Source organism: Carettochelys insculpta, chromosome 31 (assembly GCF_033958435.1).
Source record: "Carettochelys insculpta isolate YL-2023 chromosome 31, ASM3395843v1, whole genome shotgun sequence".
Lineage (NCBI taxonomy): Eukaryota > Metazoa > Chordata > Testudines > Carettochelyidae > Carettochelys > Carettochelys insculpta.
Window position 1 is genome coordinate 11,433,181 of NC_134167.1, and position 12,247 is coordinate 11,445,427.

Consider the following 12,247-nt stretch of genomic DNA (forward strand, 5'->3'; position numbering starts at 1 on the left):
TAATTTTTTCAACCTTTTTTCATAGGTCACATTCTCTAGACCTTTAATCATTCTTGTCGCTCTTTTCTGGACCCTCTCAAGTTTCTCCACGTCTTTTTTGAACTGCGGTGCCCAGAACTGGACACAATACTCCGGCTGAGGCCTAACCACTGCAGAGTAGAGCGGAAGAATGACTTCTCGTGTCTTGTTCACAACACACCTGTTAATGCATCCCAGAATTATGTTTGCCTTTTTTGCAACAGCATCACACTGTTGACTCATATTTAGCTTGTGGTCCACTATAACCCCTAGATCCCTTTCTGCTGTAGTGGTTCCTAGACAGTCTCTGCCCATTCTGTATGTGTGAAACTGATTGTTCCTTCCCAAGTGGAGCACTTTGCATTTGTCCTTATTAAACTTCATCCTGTTTACCTCAGACCATTTCTCCAATTTATCCAGATCATTTTGAATTATGACCCTATTCTCCAAAGCAGTTGCAACCCCTCCCAACTTCGTATCATCTGCAAACTTAATAAGCCTACTTTCTATGCCAATATCTAAATCATTGATGAAGACATTGAACAGAACCGGTCCTAACACAGACCCCTACGGAACCCCACTTGTTATACTTTTCCAGCAGGATTGAGAACCATTAAGAACTACTCTCTGGGTACGGTTATCCAGCCAGTTATGCACCTTATAGTAGCCTCATCTAAATTGTATTTGCCTAGTTTTTTGATAAGAATATCATGAGAGACCGTATCAAATGCTTTACTAAAGTCTAGGTATACCACATCTACTGCTTCTCCCCTATCCACAAGGCTCGTTATCCTGTCAAAGAAAGCTACCAGATTAGTTTGACAAGATTTATTCTTTACAAACCAATACTGGCTGTTTCCTATTACCTTACCACCTTCTAAGTGCTTGCAGATGATTTCTTTAATTACCTGCTCCATTATCTTTCCTGGCACTGAAATTAAGCTGACTGGCCTGTAGTTTCCTGAGTTTCCTGAGTAGGATGATCATCCATCCCTTTTTTCCCTGGGACAGTTCTCCCTTATTTAAGCTGTCAAACAGGCATCCCGACTTTTTCAAGAAAATGGGCTCACTGTCCCATATTTTGTGGGGATCCTGTTTCCTGGCACCCACTGTCTTGAGGCGGCAGCCTCCACTGCCAGGGAGCTCCTCTGCTGGGTGGCTGCCCCATTCCCTGCCACCTTACAGAGGCATCCCCCACTGCTGGTGAGCTCCGCCATGGGGCGGCCTCTTCATTCCCTGGCACCCCCTTGCTGGGCGGTTGTGGAGCCCCATCGCAGCCTCCTGAAGAGGGGAAGTGGAGGGAGATCACATCCCTGGCTCCTCACTGTGGGGCAGCTGCCCCCTGTCCTTGGAGGCCAGTGTCCCCTATTTGCAATAAGACAACATGGTCACCCTATGCATGAGTGGCCCTGCTTCATCTCAGTGGGCTGCAGGATTGTTGCGTAACCAAAACGGTCTCCTGGGATAGGGGAGTTTGGCTAATTGCACTTGCACAGCTAGAATTTGTGGGGTATGCGGATTAAACTGTATCAGCGCTTTGATTGGCTCCAGAGGGAGCGCCGGGCTTTCACGGTCAGTGTTGCTTGCGATCAGAACGCACCTCACTTCAGGGGCCTTTGCTTTATGTGCATGTCACTTTTGTAATACAGTAAACCCCGGCTTTATGCAATTTTGACATATGCGTTAATCGTATTAAAAATAGTCATATAGTAACATGGGGTTTGGCAAGAATGGCCCAGGCTGTCTGTGTCAAGAACAAAACCACCTGAAACCCGTAGTGAACCTGACTTCTGCTTCTGGTTGCTAACACTGAAGTGATTCTGGGTGAGATTTTTTTTTCCCCAATGTGATGTAATGCCACTTTCTTAGAACATCCTCTTAAAATCTCCTGGATTGCTTTCTATAGTTGCCAGGAGATTGATGCTGGTTCTGTCAACTCTTGGCCAGTCCAGGAGGGTTGGCAGCCCTGTGTCACAACCTGGTTGTCCTCACTTTGCTTTCTGTTAGCCAGGCTTGGCCGTTAGGCAAAGATCTGCTTCGTCAGATGCGTGAGTGGGCAACTCGGGCATCTGATGAAGCAGGTCTTTGCGCAGAAAAGCTTATGCTCCAAAGCATTTGTTAGTCTGTGTCTTCGAGAATAATGAGAAGTTCTTATAGACTAACATGGCTACCTCTCTGATACTTTAGTTCAGGCTTCAGATCGGGCCTGCAATGCAGAATCATATGTCTTAGGCTGTCTTTCTGCCACAGTGTTCTTCTTCCATTTTTTTTCCCCTGTTGGCCCCTGGGGCTATGCTGGTTTTATTCGAATGTATGGAAGAGGAGAATGGAGTCCTGTCTTTCCAAAGTTTGTCCAAGTTTGCCGTGGTGTTGAGGGGGTCTTTCCATTTCAAAATCCTACCTTCAAAAAAGCCCTGGTTTGAAACCAGTCCCCTGAATGGATAAGAATTCCTGAGGCTACCTGTGGTGACTCAGCAAATGGCTTAGTCAACTGGTTCTGTTTCCAGGCACATTCCTTGTTTAAGAGTGATGGCTACTAAAGATTTAGCCACATTCTCTCTGGCTAGAAGGGAACGCACCTCCTGCTGTAAGAATTAGCTGAGTTTGACTGGCTTGGCATGGAGATTGAGTGACTCTGTGGTCATGCAGCAAGGCAGAAAGAGTCAGAAAACTTTATCTGGTGTTCTGGCACAATTTCTAAGTCCATGCTGCTTCTGAGCTTAAAAATTATTCTGCTGTCTGCTCTTGTGTGACCATGGAAGATCTTGAAACTCTGCATCAGTTATTCATGTTGAGGCTGGAGTTCTCCCATGACCTTGTGCAAGTTGCTGTTGCTAGTTGCTCATCCTCCACCCCCAAGTTGGTTGGATTTTAACCCTGGTTGAAGTGGTCCCTGGATGTAAGGGCAGAGTTATCTCTGAGAGAGTAATTTTCACCCCCTCCACCTCAGGTTGGGGAGGGCTATGCTAAGGGCAGGGGTTCACTGGTAGTAGCTGTTACTCTCTCTTGAGAGCACTTCTGCAGCTTAAAGTTCTGTTCAGGGTGGTGTCATTGGGGCCTGGCTAAAAGAGGGTCTCCTTCAGCCCTTTTCCTGACGGTGTCTATTTCTGGGAGGGAGCTGGCTGATCACGTTGGCCAGAGCAGGGGTTGCAGAACGATTGTACTGCTGCCAGCAGTAGCATATCTGGCCTGTGTAAGCGGGCATCAATTTTGAAGCTCCATTTTAAAGGGAGGAGAGAGTGGGTGTATGAAACAAAGGCCTCTAACGCACTCTCTTTCTCTCTTTGCATCTGCAGAGAATGGAGACTTCCTGGCTTTGGATCTGGGTGGCACAAACTTCCGTGTGCTGCGTGTGAAGGTGTCTGATAATGGCCTGCGGAAGGTAGAAATGGAGAATCAGATCTATGCCATTCCAGAGGATCTCATGCGTGGGAGTGGGGTACAGGTAGGTTTAAACCTCCTCAGACCTCTAGCCACTATCCCTTTATTCTTGGTCATACTTTCTTGCTGGCTCCCCAGCCTGCTGTGCTTGGCTGATGTGACTGTCCTCTCAAGAAGGCAGCAACCTATGCTATGATGCAATAGCCTTTGGGACTGCATATGTGCAAAGGCTTTTTTAAAAGCAACTAATGATTTGAGGTCCCTTGGGCCTTGCCGGCACTAGATCCAAACGTGGCTACACGTTACCCTAGTGTAGGCAGGCCGGTTTGTATTTTAACGTGGAATAACTGGTAGGTAATTGCACTAGAGATCACCACTAGTGTGTATTAAACTACAGCTTGGCCTCTCTCCACAGAGATGCCCCTGTCCCCTGCTTTCCCCTTCCCAACCATGGGACCTAGAGTGACTTGGCAGCTATCAGAGTACTGGACCATCCTGAACTATCAAGGGAATGATAATGTTTTGCTCTCTGTAATACCCCCGATTCCAAGGTCTCAAAGCATAAATACAAATATAGTTCCCACCACCCAGCTGTCACAGAGCACACACTGAGGTGGAAAGAGGTGAAGTGACGTGTTAAAACGTACAGAGAGTATCACCCACAAAACTAGGAACAGAACCCAGGAGTTCTGAATCCCAGATCTGCTTTAACCATGAGAGGACATCTCTGAAACCATCTCCCAGACTGATATGGTGAAGACATGCTAGGGGTTTATTTTAAACTAAGCAAGCTATACTCAGACACCATGGTACTGGGCTCCCTGTAAGGGCATCATAACAACAACAGTTTGGACTTTTAGTCCAATGTGTTCTATTGAGTCCCAAAACCAAACCCAGTTGAAGTCAGGACTACAGGTGCAGTACAGGAACACTTGTGAAAGGTGTCTCAGTGTTGCAGATAGTGGCATTAAGTTGCCTTTCCTGAAAGAGAGTTGCCCTCAAATAGCTCTGTTGCTTGAGAGAGAGTGAGTGATGCTGGCAACTGAACGAGTCCCTAGCACGCAGCTGAATCAAAGATCCAGTGTGCTCAGTTGGGAAATGACCCTGACTTGACTCTGTGCTCTCCGGGCTTGATCCTAAGTAGGCTGAAATCAGTGGGGAAAAAAAACTCCACTGATTTCAGTGGGTGCCAGACTGGACCTTTAAATTGAATAGGTTGGAACACCTCAAGGCCTGAACAGTCTAATCTGTATTCTGCAGCTCTTTGATCATATTGCCGAATGCCTGGCGAACTTCCTGGAAAAGCTGAACATAAAGGATAAGAAACTGCCCCTTGGATTCACCTTCTCTTTTCCTTGCCACCAAACTAAACTGGATGAGGTAAGTGAAGCTTTTACCTCCTTTCACTTGTAAGCCACAAAGGCTTGATTACATGCTGAGGCTTAGAATGCTGCCTCAGGCAAGGCAAAAGGAACAAGCAAGTAGGTTTTAATCACCCCAAATTAAACAAAGTCCTAATCGCACCTATCCCATTTTAGCTTTGTCGCACATGGGAGTTGCACCCGTTGGACTTTATATACATATATATTTAATGTGGATTTAGTTTGAATCAGTCTTGCTTAAGTTTAGTTTACATCTGTTCTCTTAAAACTGCAGAAAAACTCAAGCAGGCTTTCATGTGCTAGGGATGCATATTCCCTAGGGAGAAAAGTGTTCATTACCATATGGTAACTAACATGAAGTAAAACTCTGGTGAAGATGAGGCAGGAAGTAGAGGTAAGAACAGAAGAATAGCCACACTGGGTCAGACCAGAGGTCTGTCTAGCTCAGTATCCTGTCTTCTGACAGTGGCCAGGTGCCTCTGAGAGAATGAACAGAACAGATAATGAAGTGATTCTGCCTCACCCCCACCCCATCGTCCATTCCCAGCTTCTGACAAACAGAGGCTAGGGACACCATTCCTACCCACCTTGGCTAATAGCCACTGATGGACCTATCCTCCATGAACTTTTCAAGCTCTTTTCTGAACCCCAAAAAGATGAGATGCCACTTTTGCATGCTAATACCTGCAACTTCCATCTCTTTGGTGGTTCTCGCTGATCAGTTTCTATAGCACCATTAAAACACTAGGCTTACTGACAAGTAACCAGGAAGATTTCTGCCCTGGGGGTGTTCATGCTCCAGATTAAGGCAACAAGATGATGAGAAATGACAGAGTGACATTGTGGGAGGGTGAGGAAAGGACAGGAAACAAAGGGGGAAGGCAAAATTGCTCTGGAAGGCAAAGTGAGTGTTATGCACAAGCTAGCAAAGGGAGTGTTATTTACCAGTCCACAGCTGGTTATTTTGGGATTATTTTTGAGAAAAACACCGAAGTGGAGCTGTGGGCTGGGCCGGTGGCTGAAAGAGGAGTTAGAGAGAGGATTGGAAGGCTGATGGGGGCAGCTGTTTATCACATAAGTAGAGGGAGAATGTGGTTGGCAGAGGGGGCAGTGTAGAGGCAGATCTGGAGCCACAGGTGCAGGAAGGAGAGACCGAGGTAACAGGAGGGTTGAGGTGGGAGCAGGGCAGGCAGGCAATGAACTGAATGCAAGCATTGGTGAGCAGTGTTAGGGAAAGCAATACCAGATGCCTCAGACCCATGCAAACAGACATGTCGAACACCACATCATTCATGTTGCACCCGGCCACACTGGATATAACATAGCAGACCTTCTCCTCCCTCTCGCCCGAACTCAGGGGCAATGCTTCTGCCAGAAAGCAAGGGGCCAGCACACCTCCAGGCTCCGAGGTGTTGTCACTTGTTCCCTGAGGGACCCTGGTGACCTCAGTCACTTGATAGGCTGTCCCTGGCTTCAGGAGTCCAAGATAAAATTTGCTCAGCTAGCACCCTCCGGATGCACGAGTATCATCACACTGGTAGTGTAGTCACAGGTACTCTCTCCTCTGAGCACCTAGCATCCTCGTGTGTGCATCTCGTTTCCTTCCCCTTCCCCACCATTATAAATGGAATGCTAAAAATTCTACTCCTCTCAGGAATGTGGCCAGCAAGGTATTTTTATGTTGCTTTGGCACATTCCCCATGTGCAGTGAGTACTCTGCAGCAGAGGTGTCGACATGCTGAATGACACGTTGTTAACCTCACTGCACTAGAGCACAAGGAACAGTAAGAGTTTCCATCCACTGTACTTCCCATGTAATACTGCTGTCTCAGGAAAGCAGGGTGGTCTAGTAGAAATCTGTGTTGATGGCAGTGAAGACCTCTTGGTTCTGTTCCCAATTTGGAAACACTCATTGGGTGGCCTGGAGCAAGACGCTTCTTTATTTTGTTTTACCATCTGTGAAATGGAGACATAGTGGCCTTTTGGCAGGGGTTAGACCAGATGACTTTTGTGGTCCCTTCTAAGGCTTTAGTTCTAAAGTACGTTGAGATCTAGGGTATGTCTGCATTACTTGATAGGTTGACCCAGTCAGGGCTTATCTTCCAGGGTTCGATTTCACATGCTTAGTGGGGGATGTGTGAAATTAAACTATCTGACAGGTTGACCCCTGTAGTCCTCAGGGGGTCATGAGGCATAAGGAAGGTTGACTAGGAGAGTTGATCATAGATAAGTTGATTCCAGCTACACAATTGCTATAGCTGGAACTGCGTATCTCCAGTCGACTTTTTAAGGTGTCTTGTAGACCTGTCCCTAGAGAAGAAAAGCTCCCTGTGTAAGAGAGAAGAGAGTATGTCACTGAAGCCCTTTTGTATTGGGAGCTAATCAAACCCCATAGCTGTGAGGCCGTGATGTCCCCACTGTTGACAATATTCTCTGAAATCTACTAATCGTGGTGAAGTCCCAGCTGCTATGTGCCTTCTGCTGCTCATCGCAGGTTATTAGGTTTTTACAGAAAACTTCAAGCCCTGGACTGTTTTCTTTAATCAGAAGCCATATGACACCCTGAGCTCTTTGGGAAGCAGAAACTCTCCTATCAACTGTCCTTAGTGAGGATGGCCAGGGAAGTCGATTCTAGCTATGCAATTGCCGTAGCTAGAATTGCATATCTGCCATCAACTTACCTGCTTAATGTAGCTTGAACCTGTGTCGGCGTGAGAACTGCCCCATCAGCACAGCTCTGTCTGCGCTGCGGGGGTAATGGCCATGTAACAGCTTCTCTCAGTGGAGAGGATTTTTCATATCGCTGAGCAACAGTTACACTGATGTAAGTTGATGGTGCAGACCTGGTCTAAAGAAATCCTTGCTGGTATAACCCAAGTTACATTAATCATATATAACACAGACACATGCGAGTGCTGCAACCTATCCCAAGAACCTGCTGCAGTAATTGCCTCAGTGAAACCCACTGTCTTCTACCACTGTAGCTGATCTTCACTGGAGGAGGAATGTTTTGCAAGAAGCTCCAGGGTAGTGATAGGACACTGGAGAAAGATGGTTGAGGGCTCTGGTTTTGTTCTTTTCACAGAGTATCCTTGTTACATGGACTAAAGGGTTCAAATGCAGCGGTGTGGAGGGGAAGGACGTGGTGGGCATGATACGTCAAGCCATCAAGAAGCGAGGAGTAAGTTGTTAACTGCGCCCTGAGTCCCACAGCTGTTGTAAATCAACTGCTTGGCCTCAGACACCGTTTGGCTTTGGAATGGGACATAAGAATGACCATACTGGGTTAGACCAAAGGTCAGTCTTGCCCTGTATTCTGTCTTCCAACAGCAGCCAATACCAGATGTCCCAGAGGTGGTGAACAGAATAGGCCATCATCAAGTGATCCATCCACAGCTTCTGACAAACAGAGGTTGGGGACACCATTCCTACCCATCCAGGCTAATAGCCGTTGATGGACCTAACCACCATGAATTTATCTAGCCCTTTTTTTGAACCCTGTTAAAGTCCTGGTCTTCACAACATCCTCTGACAAGGAGTTCCACGGGTTTACCATGCGCTGCATGAAGAAAAACGTCCGTTTATTAGTTTTAAACTAACTGCTACCCGTTAGTTTCATTTGATGACTCCAAGTGTTTATGTTATGGGAAGAAGTAAATAACTTTTCCTTATTCACATTCTCCATACCTGTCATGATTTCATAGACTTCTATCATATCCCTGCTTAGTCTCCTCTTTTCTAAGCTGAAAAGTCCCAGTCTTTTTAATCTCTCATATGGCACCCATTCCAAACCCCTTATCTTTTTTTTTTTTTTCCCCTTTCTTGAACCTGGATAAAGACTGCATGTAAATCCTGACCTTTCTCTAGCTCTTAGACCAAAGTCCACACAGGAGGAGGGTATTGTATTTCCAGATGTGCAGCTAGACTGGATTCCTTTGGGATGCACAGAGCACTAAGAGAGGGCCATGCTTTGCTGCATACCTGAGATGCTCAAGGGCTGTCTGTCATATAGATGCACTGTACGGCTGCAAACAAATGCACGATTGTTGTGCTCTTTCTACAGAAAAATAGCTGCGCAAAAAAAAAAAAAACACCACCACTTCTCCTTTTGCTTTTTATCAGGTTACATCCTCTTGGTCTAGGATTACAGCAAACATTGTGCTTTCTCATGGTCACACCATGCTCTTTGCTTATGCTGTTCCTTTTGCTGGGGGCATTATCAGCTGTGAAAGTGGGTGTACACAGAGAGCTACTTGAGTACTGAATTCACCCTCCTCTGAACTGCATATTGTTGGTGTGCTTTCTGATATCGGGGTTAGTCTGGCATTCAGGAGGGCTGGAGATAGAGAGGTGGGGGAAAAAGGATTAACTTCTGCCTCCTAGTTCTCATATTAACCTTTAAAGCCTTAAACTGCTATGCCTCTCTCCCTACCTTACAGTAAAACCTCAAGTTATGTGGGGATTGTGTTCCTGCAACCCCCGCGTAACTCAAATTTTTGCTTGAGTTAGGGTGGGGAGCCAGGAGGCAGGCTGCCACTTGTTTCCCAGCTCCCAGTCACTTGCAGGACATGGGAAACCGAACAGCCTACCAGCTAGGCAGGCTGACAGCCTCAGAGCAGTGTCAAACTGTGCTTCACTCGCGTTAACTTGAGTTACATGCAACCGGAAGCTGCGTATTTCGAGGGTTTGCTCTACTGTCCCACCTCCCTGACTGAAACAGAAGTAGGATTGTCAGCCAAGTGCATTTCAGAAGGTATTGACTTTCCCAAAATTGCTCCCATTGCAAGAGCCTGGATTTCTTAGTCTGGTCGTGCCAGAGTGTGCGTTTATTAACATAACACCAAACAACATGGTTTTCTCGTAATTTTTTGGGGCAGGAAAGGCTGTGGGCCAGTTAGAAGTGAAGTTACTTCCGTGAGCCTGATAATCTAGTTGAAAACATGTGTTGCAAGTTTTCCTTACTGTTTCATAACTTTTTAGTCTTCTAAAAACGCTGAGCATCAGGGACAGGTAGTGGTAGTAGTAAGGCCTCTTCTACTCATACATCTTGGAACATAGGCCCCTGACGACCATTCTCCAGTGTCCCCTTCCCTGGGTGATCTTTTCCAGTTCTGACCAAGTGTATCCTGTCTTTTTAGTGTCTGCTTTCAGGCCTCCATGCCAGGTGTTTTGTGGGCACCCTCTTTTCCTTTCTCCATGTGAGTTCCAACTTAAGGCTTGTTTTGCAGTGTTGGTGGTTGGTTTTCTGAGGGTATGTCCAATCCATTGCCCTTGCTAGGGATGAGGGAGCTTAATAAAAGTTTAGATAAAACCATCTGCAACAAGGCTGCTTTGCTACCCTTCTGAAGCAAGCGTTGAGGTCCTTAATGAACATTTGTGCAGTGCTTTGATATTGAAAAGCCTTAAGCAAGGGGCTGTTTTTACTAAAGGTAGGCAGGCTATTGATGTTGCACCTTCACTGAATCTGCTGAGGAATATTCAGCTCGGCTGGAGCAAGGGTTTTCGAAAGGAGCTGGTGATTTCAAGTGCTGACCTTGCCAGGAGTTAAGTAGAGGCCTGATAAGAAGCCCTGAGCTACCTTTCCTATAAACGTCTGCCCCTTCAGTGTCTCCAGCTGAGAAATCGAGAGAGCCAAAATAATTTAGTCACAGCTGATAATCCTGGACCAAATGAGACTCTTTGTGGGCACAGATCCCAAATGTTGGCCTTGGAACCTCACTCTTCCTATCTGCTACAGTTATAATTTCCTCCTCCTCGCAATCAATCTTATAAAGGAAGAGTGGGACGTTTTGATCAAACTCATCGTCCTGGACTTGATGTATCTCCCTCCCCTTTGCCTGTTTCAGGACTTTGACATTGACGTGGTAGCAGTGGTGAACGACACGGTAGGGACCATGATGACCTGCGGCTATGATGATCACAACTGTGAAGTTGGGCTCATTGTTGGTAAGAGGCAATGGAACTATGAAGCAAAAATAGATCCTGTCCAGCTCCTCTGATATCTTTTTTTTGTTGCAATTACAAGCTTTCCCTAGGAAAGTAATAGCAGTGATGTAATATTCATAGACTTCTGTAAATAGTTTGAGAGGGCAGGAACTTTATGCTGGGAAGCAGCCGTAAATAACTGCATTATTCCCTCTCAGGGTATGTCTAGACTATGCGGAAGATTGACCTGGTCAGGGTTGATCTTCTGGAGTTCAATTTTGCACTTCTGGTAGAGATGCGCAAAATTGAATTATCAGGGCTCAACAGTAAACCCCGGTACTCCTCAGTAAGGAGAAAGGGAAGTCAGTGGGAGTTTCTCCCATTGACCTTCCTCTGTGTAGACATCCAGGTAAATCAATTGCAGAAAAGTCGATTCTAGCTCCACAATTGTTGTAGCTGGAATTATGTATCTGTAATTGACTTACCTGCTTAATGTAGACCAAAACTCAGGGAACTAAATTGGGATCTGTTTGGTGCAGGTACTGGGACGAACGCGTGCTACATGGAGGAGATGCGGCACATTGACTTGGTGGAAGGGGATGAAGGGCGGATGTGCATCAACATGGAATGGGGAGCCTTCGGGGACGATGGTGCACTGAATGACATCAGGACAGAGTTTGACCGTGAGATTGACATGGGTTCGCTCAATCCAGGGAAACAGCTGTAAGGAGATTCCTAGCTTTGCTCAGATGTGCTTGTGCTCCACGGCAAGAAGGGTGTGATTTATTTTGGATGCTCTATCTTGTGATTGTTTTTGGTATGAGGAAGAGTTTATATTGTTACCTGACTTACAGGACCTTCCGGGATGCAGGTTGGACGAATGTGATTAGGGACTCTACCACAAATTTGGGATGGTATTTCTGCTTTGCTTCATCTGCTAGTGAATAGAATAGCACTTCTGGAATTCCCATTCGGTGTGAGGATCTTCACCTGAAGGCAAACAGTGTCACCTAGTGTTCATACCAGCAGCGCAACCAACAGATACATACTCAGCAACTAGGAGACGTATTTGTAAATTCAGGAGGGACTCAGTCCATACAACCACAAAAAGTTTGGTTCTGCAGTTCTGGTTCGGGGTGACCTCTAATCACAAGAGAGGGGAGGGGAAATCACCTGAAATCTTGATTTTTGTTCATTTTTATTTTTTTATTTTCCTATGTGTATGTTCAGAATTCAATCCTTCAGTTTCATTTATTTCTGTGCACATAGTTCAGTTCAGCTCTGATCAAGGCAGCGCACACCTCACCCATAGGAGAACTTATAGCTAGTGTATCAGGAATTTCCCCAGGACTCAGTAGACCATACAAACTCACCCACTGCAGGATAAGATGGGAGAAGTCGGGTATATGTCAAAGGCCAGGTAGGCACTTAACTGCTGTGTGCAGTTGGAAAATCTCCCCCACGGTTTCTAGCTGTCAGAGTCCAAAATCCTCCCCCAAGCCTGTGTTTGTTGTTGCCTGTAGACTGGACGTTACTATGGT

General features: G+C 46.1%; 1 protein-coding gene across 1 annotated transcript in view; it reads left to right on the forward strand.

Moving 5' to 3' along the window:
- Positions 1-12,247, forward strand: part of HK2 (hexokinase 2) — a 59,630-nt gene that overhangs the window by 24,095 nt on the left and 23,288 nt on the right. Inside the window, exons 3-7 of the mRNA XM_074981941.1 lie at positions 3,315-3,463; positions 4,660-4,779; positions 7,867-7,962; positions 10,628-10,727; positions 11,246-11,429. Of these exons, the coding sequence (XP_074838042.1) occupies positions 3,315-3,463; positions 4,660-4,779; positions 7,867-7,962; positions 10,628-10,727; positions 11,246-11,429 (649 nt within the window). The remainder of the gene's footprint in view (positions 1-3,314; positions 3,464-4,659; positions 4,780-7,866; positions 7,963-10,627; positions 10,728-11,245; positions 11,430-12,247) is intronic.